At 35.4% G+C, this 18,483-nt stretch overlaps 1 protein-coding gene across 12 annotated transcripts in view; it reads left to right on the forward strand.

The window, feature by feature from the left end:
* Nucleotides 1-18,483, forward strand: part of LOC106884484 (uncharacterized) — a 249,654-nt gene that overhangs the window by 193,908 nt on the left and 37,263 nt on the right. For all 12 annotated transcript variants that reach the window (XR_016243894.1, XM_089361253.1, XM_089361260.1 and 9 more), the window contains 6 exons: nt 7,270-7,422; nt 12,281-12,472; nt 12,929-13,026; nt 15,797-15,923; nt 16,935-17,084; nt 17,217-17,323. Coding sequence is in view for 11 of the 12 variants with exons in the window: in XM_089361253.1 (XP_089217379.1) it covers nt 7,270-7,422; nt 12,281-12,472; nt 12,929-13,026; nt 15,797-15,923; nt 16,935-17,084; nt 17,217-17,323 (827 nt within the window). In the remaining variant the exon portion in view is untranslated. The remainder of the gene's footprint in view (nt 1-7,269; nt 7,423-12,280; nt 12,473-12,928; nt 13,027-15,796; nt 15,924-16,934; nt 17,085-17,216; nt 17,324-18,483) is intronic.

An 18,483-nucleotide genomic window follows, 5' to 3' on the forward strand; every position in this document is an offset into this window, starting at 1 on the left:
ACCTGGAACCATGTGGTTGGGGAGCAAGCTCACCACGCAGCCATATCTGCACTGAATTTCTTAATGTATATTTTGTTAATGGCAAGAATAAATTTTAATTTTTGTGCACTTCCTTGAATTGAGGGAATGTTTTTTCTTTCATACACTTCTTTAATTTTGGGTGTTTTTAACAGACGGAGCATAATTGCTTTTTAATTACTTCTGTTCAGCCACCGGGGAAAAAACACACACACACACACACACACGCACGCACGCACGCACACACGCACACACGTAACTATTGCATGTAGATGTCCATATATACACTTTCATATGTACATTTACATATAATGCACATGTTTAAGCATATACATGTATATGCATAAAATTGCATCTATTTTGTGTATATGAACACATTTATGCATACATATGTACACATACAAACTTGTGTCTATCTTGTGTGTGTATAAACTTCAGTTGTCCTTGCAAGGATTTCCTGAGTTAAAACCTTTAAAAAAACAAAAAACAAAAGTGGTTTAACAGGGTTTACGTAAGATCTTTCTACTCTTGATTATATAATGTCACAAGAGTTAAGAATAATTTTTCATAAAGTTGCATTGCTTCATTCTCTATTTACATACCATCTATAGCTTGGGTGTTAAGTAGATGAATTCTTCAGAGGAAGTCACATGCAAAATGTAATCATTTTGTATGCAGTGAGTGTAATTTATAATTATGTATAGCTGCATATGCATATGTGTTTATACATGCATATATATGTGTGTTTATACATACACACATTCATAGATTTATAAGAAATTAATGGATTAGAATTTAATAAGTATTTCAGTGGTTGTTTTGAACAAGGCTTCATTTATTCTTCATGTTTTTCTGAATCCAAACCAAGTTGAGTAAAGTAGATGGTGCAATCCTATTGATTGAATCAATTAGCACAGTTAAAGTCTAGATTCTATTGCAATTCCTGAGACAGAAAGCTACCAAGTATAGTCTTTCTCCTTAGGAAAATGTCTTTCTCTTTCTCTCTGTCCTAAGACAAGATTCTTATCTGTAGTGAAGCTATTTGGTTTGTGCATCCTATGGCAATAGATGCCGATCTATTATTACAAGAATTCTCTTATTATGCATGGTCCATTGAACAAAAAAACAAGGCTTGATAATTGGATAGCCAACTTGGTTCAAATTAATTCCCTTCTGCATGCTGTTGCTAATATTGTGGTAAGTTAAGAGAAAATGAAGTTAACATCATCATATCTATATAGAGCACCATTTTCTACTACTAGAGAACTGATAAATGTATTATAAATTCTTCTTTATCTCTCTCTGTCTTGTATTCTTTTTATTCTGTTTAATCAATACATTTTATGGATTAATAAATTGTGCTCAAGTAAAAGCTTCATTTTTCTATTTTTGATGTTAATATATGATTAGATGGAAAGGATTGTCTGGCTATCAATGTTTCTGCTCAGTCCTTTTACCAAATGTAACATCTGAGTGTATTTATAGGTTGCCGTCAGTTCATTGATGTAGCTCAGCTGCTGCTGTTTTTTCATCAGAATTATTGTAATTGTACAGTTTGGATGCTGCTATTGTAACAGACCCCCCCCCCCCATAGTGTTTTTAAGGGGAAGGGCAGTATTGCTTGTGATTCTAGTCTTTCCTAAACTAGTGGGTCGTAATAATGATGGTGTTTTACATAGGATCTGAAAAATTCGGGGAAGGTTGCTCGTTGATCACATTAACCCCACCACTTGACTTCTACTTTATTTTGTTGACTCTAAAAGGGCAAATGGCAAAGTTGATCTCAGCATAATTTGGACTCACAAATATAAAGAACCAGAAGAAATGCCACTAAACATTTGGTTTGATGCATTGATTCTGTCAGCTTGTTACTATAATAATAATAATAACAATTAAAGAGAGTTTAATGTCCTTAATATTCAATTCAAACTCACACTCTTGCATAGCTATGGAGTTAAGAGTTTCACTTTCACTGTTTTCATGTTTGGTTCTACAGCACAGCACCTTGATCAAATGTCTTTTGCTTCACCCTCAGCGTGACACTTTGGCCAAATGTCTTTTGCTTCACTCTCAGCGTGACACTTTGGCCAAATGTCTTTTGCTTCACCCTCAGCGTGACACTTTGGCCAAATGTCTTTTGCTTCACCCTCAGCGTGACACTTTGGCCAAATGTCTTTTGCTTCACCCTCAGCGTGACACTTTGGCCAAATGTCTTTTGCTTCACCCTCAGCGTGACACTTTGGCCAAATGTCTTTTGCTTCACTCTCAGCGTGACACTTTGGCCAAATGTCTTTTGCTTCACCCTCAGCGTGACACTTTGGCCAAATGTCTTTTGCTTCACCCTCAGCGTGACACTTTGGCCAAATGTCTTTTGCTTCACCCTCAGCGTGACACTTTGGCCAAATGTCTTTTGCTTCACCCTCAGCGTGACACTTTGGCCAAATGTCTTTTGCTTCACTCTCAGCGTGACACTTTGGCCAAATGTCTTTTGCTTCACCCTCAGCGTGACACTTTGGCCAAATGTCTTTTGCTTCACCCTCAGCGTGACACTTTGGCCAAATGTCTTTTGCTTCACCCTCAGCGTGACACTTTGGCCAAATGTCTTTGCCATAACCTCAGGTCAAATGTCTTTGCCATAACCTCAGGTCAAACAAAACTTTCTAAATGGAATTTGGTTGACAGGAATTGTGTGGAAGTCCACTGAATGGACTGTTCTTGTTCTTGGGTTGTAGACTTAATCCATTGTCCAGTTTTAATACAACCACTTGACCCTTAGGATGTCTTTAAAGTCCATTGAAAGTTGAATTCGGTTTGCTGTCACCTAATGATTGAGTAGTGTCTTAGTGTAATTGTTGATGAGTTGTGTACCATGTCAGCAAGTGTACTCTATTTACTTTCTACCTAGTTGACAGATGTACTCTATTACAATGAAGCGTGAGAAACTTGACAATTCTGGTGCAGTTTTGGCTATGAAGTTTCCAGAAATAGAGGTTTTGAACTGTATATTTACAAGTCCAGACATAAGGATTGTAGTTTTGTTTCTTTCTGATGGATATTATAACTGAACTTTGCTGCTTTTTAAGTTTAGATTCTCAGAACCAACCAGTTCTCTTTAATATCTGGAGGCATCACTTGAAATGCTTTTTTTTTTTTTACCCAAAATGGCTTGAGTTTCTAACTTTTTTTCTTGGCATGCTGTGTTTAATTAAAATAAAGTAATAATTGTTAGCTGTTGATTAGTCACAGGTCAGTCTTCTTTGAGCTGATCTATGATCAGCGGTGTATGGTTTGAAGGAGATTTGGAAGCTATTTCTAGAACACATAGCTACATGCATTGGCTAGTAGAGTGCCATATTTATGGCTGGAATAAATCTTAGAAAATTGAAGACAATCATTAGTTTTTATTGGAGCTTTCTCTAATCTCTGAAGATTACAGGATGATGAGAAAGTCTTACTTTAGCTCTTGTGTATTTGCTTAAGGCACGTTCATATAATTTTGCTTGTTCCATTTAACAGGGGTTCCACTCCTACTTCACAGTTGAGTGGTTAGTGAAGGAAAAGATATTCTACTGTATAAACAATTGCACAAGCAACAATATAACATAAAAAATTTATAAAGAAACAGAGAGAAGACTAGCTTTGGGAACCTTTTGTTCACATAACATAAAATAGCTGAGATTGGGAGTCGGCATGCTGTTATCTGATTCCCTAATGTAGTAGGCCCCAAAAAAGGCTCTGCTCACAAGTCTTACCCCCTCTCTGATTTATAAATAAAATATTACAATATATTTATTGTAGTAACTGACATTGAAGGATAACAGCCTCTACCATTGCTGTTTGGTAGTGAAATATTAACTTTCTGTCTACATTACTGTATTGATTTGTTTTTGATTAGGTACAATGTTTCAGCTGAAAGGAGCAGGGAACTGGGGGTTTAATATAATAATATCTCCCAAATAGTACTACTTGTGGCATAAACTGAAGTGGTAAGGGCTACATTTTAGGAGTGAAAAGTGGGTCACCTGACTCAGTGTGTTGGGATTTTACATCACAGCACTTGTAAATGGTAGAGTAAATATTTGCTTTTCTGAAATAGATCCTCACATTTTATTACATCATTTCATCTGGAATAACTTCTGTCTTAACCCTTTCAATATGAATACCTTTACATTGATGATGCATTTTATATTAAAAGAAAATGGAACTAATTTTATGGGATTTAAAAGAAAAAAACCCAGAATGTACATAATTTAAAATCCTGTGAAAATAAATGATTGCAAATCTCATTTCATATACATAATTTCCTGACCATTTCAATATCTTCAGTTATCATAAGGAGAAGGAAGAATCTAACTTTTCAGAATGCTGCCATTCCTCTTAGAAAAACAATGTAAAGTGTTACACAACCAAAGTGAAAAATAGAACCACTTTCTGTACGTGGTGAAGGGCTACAGCTCCTGACCCATTATTTACCTTTCCCATCAATTAAAACTTAACAAAACTCTTCTATGAACTATTGTTGATGTGACAGACTACTTCACAGATTTTTACCTGACCTCATTTGTCAAGTTTCAGCATACATCTGCCCCTATATGTGCAGGCTTGAGGAACGCTAGTAGTCATCCATTCATGCCAGTCTCTCCTCTCCATGCCACCAGTATTTTTCCAAGGGAATGGCCACCAACTTTGCTGAAAACAGCTTGGCACTGGTGTTGTCACAGATGTTGCTGTAAGAATACAAAGAACCAGAACAACTGCCACAAGATAATCTCACATGACCCTCCCACAGCTCTGACAATCCACTGCCCTGTATTCCATCTTATTGACACCAGAGGGACAAAAGGAGTAGTTGGTCTCAATGGAATTTGAACACAGATCCACTGACACATTCTATCCAGCACTCTTACAACTGCCAATTAAATCTTGCTCTACCCCATTCACCAGAATTTGGGATTCCATTTTTTTTTTAACACAAAAGGGCCAACTCAAGAAGATTAGTCTTTTATAAAGGCCTGAAGTGCTTCTTCTGCAGTGTTACCTGTAGACTGACACTTGTAGCCAGAATTAAAAAAAAAACTAATTTATTAGGGTTGATTTGTATTCTTGTTTGTTTATAATTTTTTTGCTTCTTACAATATCTGAGATGAAGTATTGACTTGTTGAAGTTTGCTGCTGCTGCTACTAATAGTGGTACCACCACTAGTATTAGTAGTAGTATTACAGCTGCTGCTGTTAAACTTCAGTTTTTACAACAGAACCAAAATGTTTTAAATCAAATATTATTATTGCAATCTCATTTGTTTATTTAGATGATAATTAAATCCAAATGGGATGGATTTCTCCCTCTCTCTGTGTGTCTCTCTCTCTCTCTCTCTCTCTCTCTCTGTAAAAAGCATATTCTTTTTTTTTTTTTGTTCTTTTACTGTATGCCCCAACTAATCTATAAGTTAGAGTGACAGATCTAATTTAGTTATTGTAGTCTGTTTTAATTATGCGGATTACTGAAGCTGGTCACCTCAGGGGAAAGCAGTTCCATTGTGACTGTTTCTCAGCATAGAAAAAAAAGCTCCCCTCTCTCTCTCTTTCTCTCTCTCTCTCTCTTTCTCTCTCTCTCTTTCTCTCTCTCTCTTTCTCTCTCTCTCTCTCTTTCTCTCTCTCTCTCTCTCTCTCTCTCTCTCCCTCCCCCTCCTCAGCTGATTACTTTTATTAGAGTTGTTTCTACAACAACAACCCAAATGTGACACCAGCTTGATTGCTTGATGTCAGGAGCAGTGAAAGGAAGGGAGGTTGAGGCTGTAGAATTGTATCAGCAGTTGTGTTGAACCCTAGGTCATTCCTGATCAAGATGCTCAAGCGCAGTCCAGCTGAATCTTTCCATTCTGCAATAATGGATTCAAGGTTTGCATTGTCTCCAATACTCTGGTATTGACAGAGTATTGGCTGTTGTTTTACGTTGCTCGTTACAATGTGCTTCACGTTGTTTTAGCCCTTATCTAACATATCCTCTGTTACTTTCGTGACAATAGGATGTGATTTCAGGGTAATTGTGACCCTTATTTCTAGCAAGGTTGAATGAAATGTTGTAGAGAAGTTGGTTCTTAACATTAGTCTGTAGCATCCCCTTGAGAGTGGTGTTGTGGGCTCACAAGAGGGCAGCAAGTGTCAGAAGGAGCTGCTCTGGGGTGGTGCTAGGTGTTTTGAGGGCCATGATTTCTTTCAAAAATAAATAATTTTGTATTTCTTTTTCAATTTTTCGTATTCTTCATGAATTGATAGAATCATTAGATAGTTGAACAAAAATGCTGTTGCCTTTAGTGCTTAGCCTTTTGTAGCACTCAAATATTGGGGGGAAATCTAATTTATTTCCCCACTCCCCACTACATTTCTGGCCTTGTGTCTAAGGAGGAGATTCTTATTTAAAAAAAGAAAGCCAAAAAAAGAACTTGCTTCCAAAATCCAAATGCCATCCTATAACTCCTAGCACTCTTGACTTCTGGTTCTTGGAAATGTATGAAAGAAATCCCCTCTTCCGTGTAATGACTGAGTGCGTGAAAGAGAAAGTGAGAGTTGTTATGTCAACCTTCTGGTTGCACGTTTAATGCCCCTTCCTTTTTCAAAATTGATTTTCAAGAGATCTTCCAATTATTTTTCTTAGGTTGAATTTATAATATTTTGATTGATTTTTGTAAAAAAAAAAAAAGAAGACTTAGCTCTACAATATCTTGTTCACATGTCTCTGCAGTGTTCAGCAACAAAATAGGAGTATTGACTTGTAACATTGCCGATTCATACTGCAGCAAAGCTAAGACGAAATATGCAGTGAATTATGAAATGCTGCAAAGATGAGATTGTTGCAAACAGGTTGAAAGTGGTTTATGTGTGTGTATTTGGGATTGTTTTACTGCTTTGATGTTTTGAAAGCAGTCAAACTTTTTACTTTTTATTCAAACTCACCAGAGATAGGATATTTTAGCATTCACGTTTCTTGGTCAAATGTGTTGCCTATTTATTTACATTGATTTGAATTAACCACGCATTATTTTGTAGCTTCAAGATTTCAACGGTGTGTTTGCATATTTTTAGAATGACATTGTAGGGTAGGTGTGAGCGGTTGGATCTGGTCAGTTTGAGATGCATCTGGGTTTGTATGTATGTATATTTCTCTGTGTCTTAGTTTGTGTGCATTGTTTTATTTTAATATGAAAGATGTAAATATATCAAAGTAACTGTTATCTGTTTCAATTATTGAAGGTGCAAGTTGCCATAAAGTGTTTGAGCCGGGATCGTATGCAAAATGGAGTGGCAGAATTTCTGAAGGAGGCTAACATTATGCAAACTATCGACCATGAGAACATTGTGCGAATGTTTGGAGTAGTCTTGGACAAAGAAAGCTCTCTCATGTTGGTAAGTTGACATTTCATTATCTATTTTGAAATTCTGAATTTTTTTTTCCACCCTTTTGTTTATTTCTTGTCTTAGGTTGTCTATTTTTGTAAAGTTGACCTTGTAATATCATTTCTAATTGAAATAAACAATCAGCCAGCCACACACACACACACACACACACACACACACACACACACACACACACACACACACACACACACACACACACACACACACACATACACACACACACACACACACACACACACACACACACACACACACACACACACACACACACACACACACACACACACACACACACACACACACACACACTCATATGCTAGCTCAAACAGTTCATAAATTACTTGAAATGATAGAGAGCCAAAGCCATACTGTCCAAGTATTCCCAATCCCCCTTTTAAACCTTCTTTCTTAAATATCTATCTGAACTCTATTCTGTATAGAGATGTTCTAGAAAAGTTTGCATGTACACTGAAGAGTACATCTCTGTGCTTTTCCTGACTTAAAGATTTTGCAGTGTGTGAGGTCATTGAGGATTTCAGGTTCATTTAGTGTACTACTTGTCTTGAGTATCTGTCTGATTCTTTTAGAAGAATTTCCATTATTAAATGTTCAATCTTATAGATACTAATGCAAAATAATTTACTCAAAACTCACTTCATATTTTGATTTTGAAAGGAGTTGAATATCTTCTCCAAAACTTTCTGCCTCCTTGCCAATATTTATTTCCTTCTTCTATGGAAATCTCTAATTGTATTTGATACAATGCAAAGCAGAATTCCTCTCTAGCTAATTATTTCTTTATCTGCTTCCACTCAGTCTTTTATTTATTTTTTGTTATATTGATTGGTGGAGATTCTTCTACTTCTGACTTTGTGTTGATTACATTTCTTGGACTAAACATTGATTATTTAGGATTTCCCCTCACCTTTAGCTACTTCTTCAGAGAGCTCTCTACAGTAATTCCTTTTTCTGAAATAACCATCATCATTTTGGAAAATACAACACTGTTCTTTCTGAGAACTTGCAAAATGATACACGTTTGTGAACACTAATAAAATACTGTTTCTTGATATGGTATAAATTGTGTGTGTGTGAATGTATATATACACACACATGCATGGACAGAGAGAAAGAGCACAAATATAGGAGATATCTAATATGTTTGTTAAAGAGTTATCTCTTAAAATGTGACATAAATAAGAAATTAAATAAATTTCCTCTTACAAAATTCTCTTGCTGATAAAGAGAAATAAAAATTTGTTATAATTAGGAGATAAAATGTAGAAAAATAGCAAAAATTGTAGATTCTGTGATGAGTTTGTTGTTTTCTTTTTCTTTTTTTTTTGCGATTGTGCTTTCTTCAAGATAAAGGTTATATAAGCTAAGAATTTTTAGGTTTTTTTTTTTTTAAACATATGAGTTTCTAGTTTTCTAGAATGTCATGTGGAAAGATTAGTTTATATTGAAATATTGAAGATAAACTAGGTTTGGTTAGTACTGAGATGGCTGACTTGTTTAGAAACCCAAGAACTGCAAGGATGCTCCTATATTTGTGGTTCAAGTGCTGATCATTACATGGTTGTCTTTTAAAACCTTACTAAAGCATTGGATTGGTGATGTGATATAGCTGAGTGATTAAGAAGTCTACTTTGCAATCACAGAGTTCCAGGTTTGATCCCACTGTATGATATTTTGGGCAAGTGTCATTTTTCATAGCCTTAGACTGACCCATACTTTGTGAGTGAAATAGGTGTTGATGGAAACTGTATGGAATCTTGTTGAGTGCATTTTAACTGTAATGTGAAGGGTATATCTTTGTCACCCCATTGTTTATGCGGTGCTTGAGAATTGTATTAAAGGTACTGAGTAATCCTGCCGGTGATGGTGCCGTGTAAAAAGCTCCCAGTCCACTCTGTAAAGTGGTTGGCATTAGGAAGGGCACCCAGCTGTTGAAGCTATGCCAAATGGAGCCTAGTGCTGCTCTAAGGCTTGTACCCATGCTAGCATGAAAAGCAGATGTTAAATGATGTACATGTGTTTGTGGAATACTCAGCTACTGGCGTGTCAATTCAAAAGAGAAATTAGTTGATGGAGAAACCGAATGCTCATCATTGAACAACAGACACCAACTGTAATATTGGATTGTGTGGGTCTACATATTGAAAGCCTTAGGTGTAAACTATGATATGAAATGTGTAGGTGTGTGTGGGTGGGTAGAATAAATCATTAGAATGGGGAAATGGACTCAATCACATGAACTAATTATCATAATTTAGAGTTGGTGTTAATTAATTTTGTCTTGTGTGTCTTTGATTTTGTTCTTAGTTCTTACCATACAGTTCTTCATTTAATTATTTTGTCTTGTGAAAACTTGAAGGAAAACAGTTTTTTTAACACAAACTTTTTGAGTTACTGTCATTTTTAAAAAAAAAGAAAAAAACCCAAATAAAACACTTTCTTCTATAGAGTATTCAGTTAAGACTGGTCTAATTGGTCTAATTGGTCTAATTGTGGTGAGAATTATTGCCTTCTTCAGTGTTTGTTACATTCCACATTGAAATTGTTTTCTTTGAGAACAGTGCAGTTTGTGGAGAAATTCTACACTTCTTCTCATTGGCCATGTCTATGTGCTAATTCTATGTATATTCGAGCCAGAGTTGTTTTCTTAGTAATCTATTGTACATTTCTGGTATAAGAGTCTTGTGGTGAAGTGGGGGGGCATTGATATGTGAAATATAGCTTGTTAGGTGAGCGCTGTCCCTTCCCCCATTTTTGAATTAAATTTGTTTGTACCTTTGGTTTCTTTTCCGTGACCTGTCTGTTTACTGTCTCTTGACTTTCTCATGACTTGATTCTTATGTTTAATTAGCAACTTATGAACTTTTTAATGGTAGATTATTTTGTCTGAGAGAGAGAGAGAGAGAGAGAGAAAGAAAGAAAGAAAATGAGATGTTTTATTTTCTGTTTTCATTTGTCTCCATGGAATTACACAGAAGCAACACACATTTTCATTTCCCTTTTAAGGATGACAGCTACCTAAGGGGGGTTTGTTAGGGGGAAGTTGTTTGTAATGGGTTGTTTTATTACAGCAGCAATGTGATCTAAAATATATTTTCTTTGCTTATAATGGAGCAACAGGGAAAGCTATATAGGATTCAGGCATCAAGTCGATTTGTCTGCCTTACATTATTAACCCTGTTCATGTTACCTGCAGCTAATGTGCAGCAGGTTTTTTCTTCTTCTTTCCCTCCCTTTTTTTAATGTTTTAATTTTTTTCTTTTACATGTTTAGTTAAAATTAGTTGATATTGAAAGAATTTTTTTTTCACTGGTTTGGACATGAGCAGTGTCATATCTAATCTGTATCATTATCTGAAGCTGTTAATGATCTTAGTGGTGTGTAACAAGTCATGGTCCGATAACATCCAATTATTTCAGCCAATTTGACATTTGAAAAATACTCTTTACATTTAAACCAGCCATATCTGGTCAAGATATTTTACCTGTTTTATGTTCATGCTGGCAGTGCCCCAGCATGGCCACAGCCTCAGGGCTGAAACATACACTAACTGGATCCAGCCTCTCACACCTACCTTACAATGTCACATTCAACAGAGTGATCTGCTAAAGGCTTAAAGAATCTACGTTTTTCCGATGAATCTCTTTCTTCTGTAATTCTCACCGAACTGAATGTCTGCACTCTCTTTTATAAAACTAACTGGATTATACTATTATATACTGATACTACTCTCTGGGCTTAGTTAGTAACAACTATCTATTGAGTAAACTATTTTCCTCCTCCTCCTCTTCACACTTAAAGAGTGTAACAACCAATGATATCACCATCATCATAACCAAAGAATAACTGAAACTCAACTGAGATTATAAAGTGTTTTTTTTTATTTTACAAAATTTATATTTTTGTTTTTACATGTTACATTCTGTACTTGAGATTTTTTTTAATGCTCTAAGTTAAAACACGGTAAAATTTATATCTAATTAATGAAATATAACCCAATCTATTAGAATTCATATGGCTGTTTCTATCTCTCTTTCTAAGCAGTTGTGAAGAGAATTTTTGCTTTCATGTAGAACTGAAGAAGTATTTTCAAAGTTAGATATAAATAGGTTCAGTACAAGAAACAAGAGAGCAATGTTTAAATGGCTGAGGACTTGTAGTCAACAGTTGATTCAATATATTTTACACTTTTACAGTAAAGATGATGTTGGGTGAAAATGTGTTGAGCTCCAAGTTGATAAAGTAATCTTTCAGCCTGCCCCAACTGCTGCTATATATATATATATATATATATATATATATATATATATCTGTACAGTGTTAACCTGTATTTGAAATGAATTAGAATCCTTTTCCTACACAGCCATCCTATATACATGTTTACTGAATAATTCAATTGCATTAATGTTTTCTTTCAATCCACTCTTCTGCTCCAGTTAGATAAATTAAAAGCAATAAAACAAAGCAAACAGAAAAAAAATTGTGCTTGTACTTTTTTCTTTATGTCTGCTCTCTTTCTCCAGAAATATATCATGATTTTCTCCTTTAAATACAAAACTTAACCCAGCTGGGTTTATGTAAATCCCATAGAAACAACTTGAAATTTTCTTTCTTTCTTTCTTTTATTTCTTCTTTCCTTTCTTTCTCTCTCTCTCTCTCTCGTTTTTTTCCCTTTTTCTTTCCTCCTTCCTTTCTTTTTTTTCTTTCTCTCTTCCATCCATCCATGGGTTGGCCCCCATGGATAGGATTGATATTTTTGATTTTCTGATTAGTTTTCTCCATGTGCCATGCTTCCAAATTTTTAACTATTTTTATCTGTCTAATCTAGGTAACAGAATTAGCACCAATGCGTTCATTACTCGAGTGTCTCAAAGAACCTTCTCTACGTTTGGATTTTCCTGTTTTGCGACTTTGTGACTTTTCCCAGCAAATCTGTGATGGAATGGCATATTTAGAAAGCAAACGTCTCATTCACAGAGATCTAGCAGCGCGCAACATTTTGGTGTTTAGCAAGAACAAGGTAAGCTTTTCTCACATATATTTCCAATCAAAGAATATCCTATTTTCCTATCATTTATTAGTATAGCAATAATATCTTTAGTCCCTTCACCCATTAACCTTTAGAAGTTATATATATATATATATATATATATATATATATAAATTTTTAAGTATATATATTATAAAAATATAATTATAATTAAGGGCGCTAGAATGCCAGCTCCTATATTTGACATCTACTTCTAGTGTATAGATGCTGGCATTTCAGCGTCTTTAATCATAATTATAATTATATACTTAAAAATTAATTTTACCAATATGATTGTTTTTTTATACACTAGTCACTGATATAATCATTTTAATGATTATATCCTCAATTATATATATATCTTGCATTGGGAATGTTACAATAATTCTGCCTAACTCTCAAATTTTCTTCACGATCTCAGTTTGTGTTGTTTTATTTCCTCTACAGGTAAAGATCAGTGACTTTGGATTGTCTCGAGCCCTTGGAGTAGGCAAAGACTATTACCAGAGTAATTTTACCATCAATCTAAAACTTCCAATTGCTTGGTGAGTCAGTCCTTTGATGATGTTTTTTTATATGTTTTGATTTGAAATAGATTTAGGCTTATCGTTCAGACTCAGAAATGCTGTATCTTTGCCAGAGAATTATTGCTTTAGCATTAAATTGTAATTATAAAGAACTTGCTTCAGTATCAGGTTTAAGTTTATTTTTGATAGTTCTATGTTGGTGGTTGCAGTGTGCTCCATTTCAGTGTGATAAAGTATAACACAGAGTCTTTACTATGGACAGGCTTTTCAAATATTTCTTAAGACTTTAATAGTAATCCCTGATTGTCGTCAGTGTTTCCTCTTAGTGCCTGTCCATGTGCCCACATTTTACAACTATTACACAAATGAAAAGCATGTACACACACACACACACACACACACACACACACACACACACACACACACACACACACACACACACACACACACACACACACACACACACACACACACACACACACACAAATAATCTCATCATTGGAGTCACAAGGCTATGAGATAATGCATTATTAATTTTAAATAATGCAAATAAGCATTATATTCAATAGAATAATCTGAATGCTAAAGGGTTAAATTATCAACAGAAATTACTTTCTGAGAGAAAGCTTTCACAAGGACACCAGGCAATGATAGGTCTTGTGTAAGAGACACAGTTGTCAAAATATTTTTAAACAAATACTACTTTTTGTTTTTTTGACACTATTATTAGTAAGCTGTTGACAGCCCTCTAAAAGTCATTTAATGTCCATTTCTTTTTTTTTTGTCATGTCAGAGGTAGGCTTGTCCAGTTAAATGTGCAATTATTATATTAACTGAAGGAAAAGTATAGTGACAATATCCAGTATGAAATTTTAATTGTTGAGGAATTGTTATAAAAGTCAAGAGGGTATGAAAACAAAATTTATGGAATGAAACTAAATGATAGATTATATATACTTAAGGTCTATAATATTTGTCTGCTTTGAGGGATCATATAACATTTCTTTTGAGGGAGTCATTTGGCTAATTATTGCAGATTAAAATGTGTAGTACCATTGGTTGATTGGTACATGTTGTGTTGAGAAATGACTGGCATATAGGAAAAGAAAGTTGTATATGTGTTGAGAATCACTTAATTTAATCGAATGAATTTTTCTTTTATTGAAAAAAAAAATTGTTTTGAGAACAATATATTTTTCATGACCATTCATCACATGATTTTTTAAAACATTTTCTCCATGCTTGGACATGGGGTCACACGATCTCTGTCTTCTGAGAAACCTTTATTGTCATCAGATGTAATACTTCCTTGAAGATTTTCCTTCCCAGTTTTTATCTGGTTACTGTGTTTTCAGAACCCTAACTTCTGCTGCTCATTTGGCCCTCCTAAGTAACACTTCCTGTTGACAACTTGTAAGAGGTCTTCTGACTACTTCTAGAGAGCCATCCAGACATTTGAAAGTATTCATTCCCTGTCTGTTTTTCATGCCAATTTCTGACCCATACCAGCATGGACAACAGACATTACATGATGATGATTATGATGATGTATCTTCCTTCCTTTTTTGTCAATAAGAGAATGATCTCACTAAATCTCTTGTGGACTCCTGATTTATATTGGATATGAACTTAACAATTTCTACAACCACCTATTCTACAAATTGAACATGGACTCTTCCAAGACAGCCATACAATTCAGTATTCTTTCTGCTGTATCATGTTTTTGCCAGATTTACTTTCAGATCTTGTGATTCTAGACTCCCATGCATCTTTGGAACTTTGCCTCTGATTCTGCTGTGGGAACTTGCCAATCAGCATTGTGGGTACAGCCATGCTTGAACTGAATTGTTCCTGAACATGTCCATCTGTAGTTATTTCTTTCTAAAATATCTCCTGTGTCCTGACAATGATACTGAAACACTTGTTCAGATATTATCACCTGCTCCCTCCTCTTGCTCCAGCTGCTTTCTCTGTCATTCTACATTAATGATTCTTTCAACTGTCAACAGCTGCTGATCCTTCAGTTGGATCCACTTGCTGTTGTCCCCCCCTCCTCCTCCTCCCCTCTTTCCTTCATGCATTCTCATCATTTATTAACCTCTTCTTGTGGCATTTCCTCCTGACATCTGTGATGGGAATTACACACCACTTAGCATTCCAAAGACATCCCCATTCTCAACAACACAATTTCATCATCTGAAACACATTCTCTGATCTGCTCTTCATGAACCTCTTTCTCCTTCAATCCTTGCTAGTTAAGTGTCTCGCTAGTCTTTTAGTTACCCAATATTCTACCTGGCACCATTCCTCTTTCCATTTTTTCCAGGCCTGTCTTACTTTATCATTCCACCTCCTTGTCACTTACTGATTCGCTGGAACCTTCCCTCTCCCCACACAGACTTGGTCTATGGGTTGCAGTGGTTTGTCTGTAAATCATCCCTGGACTTAAGAGCTAAGAGACTTAACTCTCTGCCTCATTAAAGATGTTTCTCTTTGTCAATTAAGTGTTGATTAATGTGCGTGCACACACACACACACACACACTCTCACAATCATATATACGCATGCACACACACACACACAGTCCTGTTTGTATTAGTATACTTCCTTTCAATGTGTTTTTACATACTTGTATTATCTTAAGTTTGTGTAGCTGTGTATGCTTGAGAAGAACATTTTGTGTTTTGCAAGTGACAAGAGTTATTGGAAAGAATGACTGAAATTGCAGACTTCCTTTACAACATTCTTCTCTAAAGCCTATAATTTGTGTTCATCACTCTAATTACAGGTGTGCTCCGGAGTGTATCAATTATTTGAAGTTTACATCTGCGAGTGATGTTTGGTCATATGGAGTTACTCTTTGGGAAATGTTTACATATGGATTCCAGCCTTGGGCTGGAATGACTGGACAACAGGTTGGTTGCCACAGAATTTGAAGTTTTTTTTTTTTTTTGATTTCTTGAAAGAAAATCTAATTATCTTTAGAGAGATTTTTTTTTTATTGAAATATTGTATCTTTTTGATGTATTTAAAGAGTTTATATGCTCTCTGTCATATAGTCTATTTGATACAATTGAAATGAAATGGTCATCTTTGTCACCTAACAATGGCGGGGGTCACATGATAGAGTGTACAATAAACAACTTTACAATTAATGAGAAAATCATGAAATCTGTGTTGGCATGTGTTAATTATAACCCATCAGTTACTAGAATTGCTCAAACGTTATCATTTACATTCTTCAGTGTATGGAGAGCTATTAATTTAGTTAAGATTTCCATAATAACCAGCCATGTTTAAGACAGGAATGGAAATAAACAATATGAAAGTCCTCTAAGAAACAAGAATTTTTTTTAAAGAGGAAATTGGGATAAAATGTTAAACCATATGAGATGACTAGGTTAATTTCTCAGCCTGTCATTTGACGTTTATTTTTATAGAATTTTAACCTTTTAGCATTTAAAACAGAAGCAATGACCAACACCTTTGGCATTATGTCGTACTTGAGAAGAAGACCATGGCAGATACCGGTGTCATGCAAATGGCACCCAAGCTGGTGGCATATAATAGTACTCATCACACTCTCGGAGTGGTTAGTATTAGAAAGGGCTTCCAGCTGTAGAAAACCATGTCAAATCAGACTGGAGTCTGGTGCAGCCTTTCAGCTTACCAGCCCTGGTCAAACCATCCAACGGATGTTAAATGATGTGATGATATCTGGCCAAAATATTCTACCTGTTGTATGTTTAGACTGGCCAGTCCCTGAGGTTGTTGATCGAAGATAAGTTTTACGTTAGCTTAGAGCATAGTTTGTCTGGGTAAGATGATGGAAAATTAGCAGAAACATAAACTGCAGGATAATGTTAGGAACATTTTCAAGGAATTTTGGAATAAATTAGATTGTTTTTTTTGTTCTTCTACTAAAGATCCTTGAAGCTGTTGATCAGCCAAATTGTCAGCGCTTAGATCGACCTGATCTTTGCCCCAGAGAGTACTTTGACCTAATGAAATCGTGTTGGGAAGATGACCCAAAGGATAGGCCTACATTCAGTGAAATATTTTTGAAACAGCCAAAGGTAAGTTTATTTACCTTTCCAAGAATTTTCAAAATGATTTGACCTTTATTCTTAAAAGTTTTCTCCCATATAATTGATCCACTCTTTCTTAGTGAGCTATTCTTCATGATAATGTTCTTGTGTTTTTTGTAGATGCGCCCATCTCTGGCAAAAGCAGTTGCTGATTCTCCAGAAACCTCTGCTGGTGATGAATATTTAGTTTTTAAGGCTTACGACACCATTGTTATTTTAGATAAGAAGTAAGTGCCTCCAATTTCTAATTCCTTTGCTCTGTTAGTTTCTGACCATATTTTCTCCAAATTTTTTTGCTGTTTTCTGTTCAGTCTTCTTACAACTGTTTTATAGTTTTTCAGCTTTTAATTCCTAAATTTTCAAAATTCTTACAATGTAATTTCTGAAAAAATTTAGTACTAAAGTAATTTAAAATTTAAAATAAAGAATAGTATACTGCAGTATAAGTTTACAATGTGTAATGAGAAGTTTGTTTCCTAACCACATGGTTTGTGAGAAAGGTTAGTTTTATTCTACCAATGCATTGTGTGTGTGCCATGCCCCGAGTTGTTGGGGTTTCAGGGCACAGTGGCAATATGCTCATACATTGTCCCTTGCCACCGATGCTTTTGCCAACTCAGCTACAGCTATCCCATCCAGTGTGAAAGGAACCACGGGGTCAGAGCAATAGTTTCTGTGCTTGCTCGATGGAATGGTGGTATCATGTTGCCTCTCAACGATGATGGCTGAATGCCTCTAAGCTGGAATCACAGTCGGACCCAACTTGTTTTCCAAAAGCATTTCAACCTCAAGGTGCATGCCAGCCCATCACGTTTGCATGATGAATGTCATCATCGCTGGCAGAATTGGCTTTCTGCGGGTCTTACTTCAGCACTGTCCCACCTGACTTGTTCAAAGAGATTGAGTTGAACAAAATTGCTTGCATGTGACTGTGGCTTACTGCTTGGAGTGACGTGCTTAGTAGAGCAGCTGTGTGTGTGTGTGTGAAGAGGGAGAGAAATACATACATGCATACAGACTACTCCATAGAGCATATATATTACAGACACACATATAGTATATTTGTTTAAAATTTGTCAAAAAAATTAACTAGGTAATCTTTCCAGCTGTATTACATATTTGCGTTAATCTGTTGAACATCTTTCTGGATTAATTTCATTATCATATTTCAAAAGTAAACAATTCTGTGTTGGTGACCGTTTCTGAATTATCCTGAGACACATTTTAGGGATTTCTGCTCTAGATAAATAAGGAAACAACCTTCAGTGGTGCCCCAATGATAGAATGGTTTTCATTTCTCTCTCTTATATATATATATATATATATATATATATATATCATAAAGCTTTTAAAACAATTTTGTTGGTGTTGAACCCTAGAGAACATG

The sequence above is a fragment of the Octopus bimaculoides genome, chromosome 12 (genome assembly GCF_046866305.1).
Source record: "Octopus bimaculoides isolate indiv1 chromosome 12, ASM4686630v1, whole genome shotgun sequence".
Taxonomy (NCBI): domain Eukaryota; kingdom Metazoa; phylum Mollusca; class Cephalopoda; order Octopoda; family Octopodidae; genus Octopus; species Octopus bimaculoides.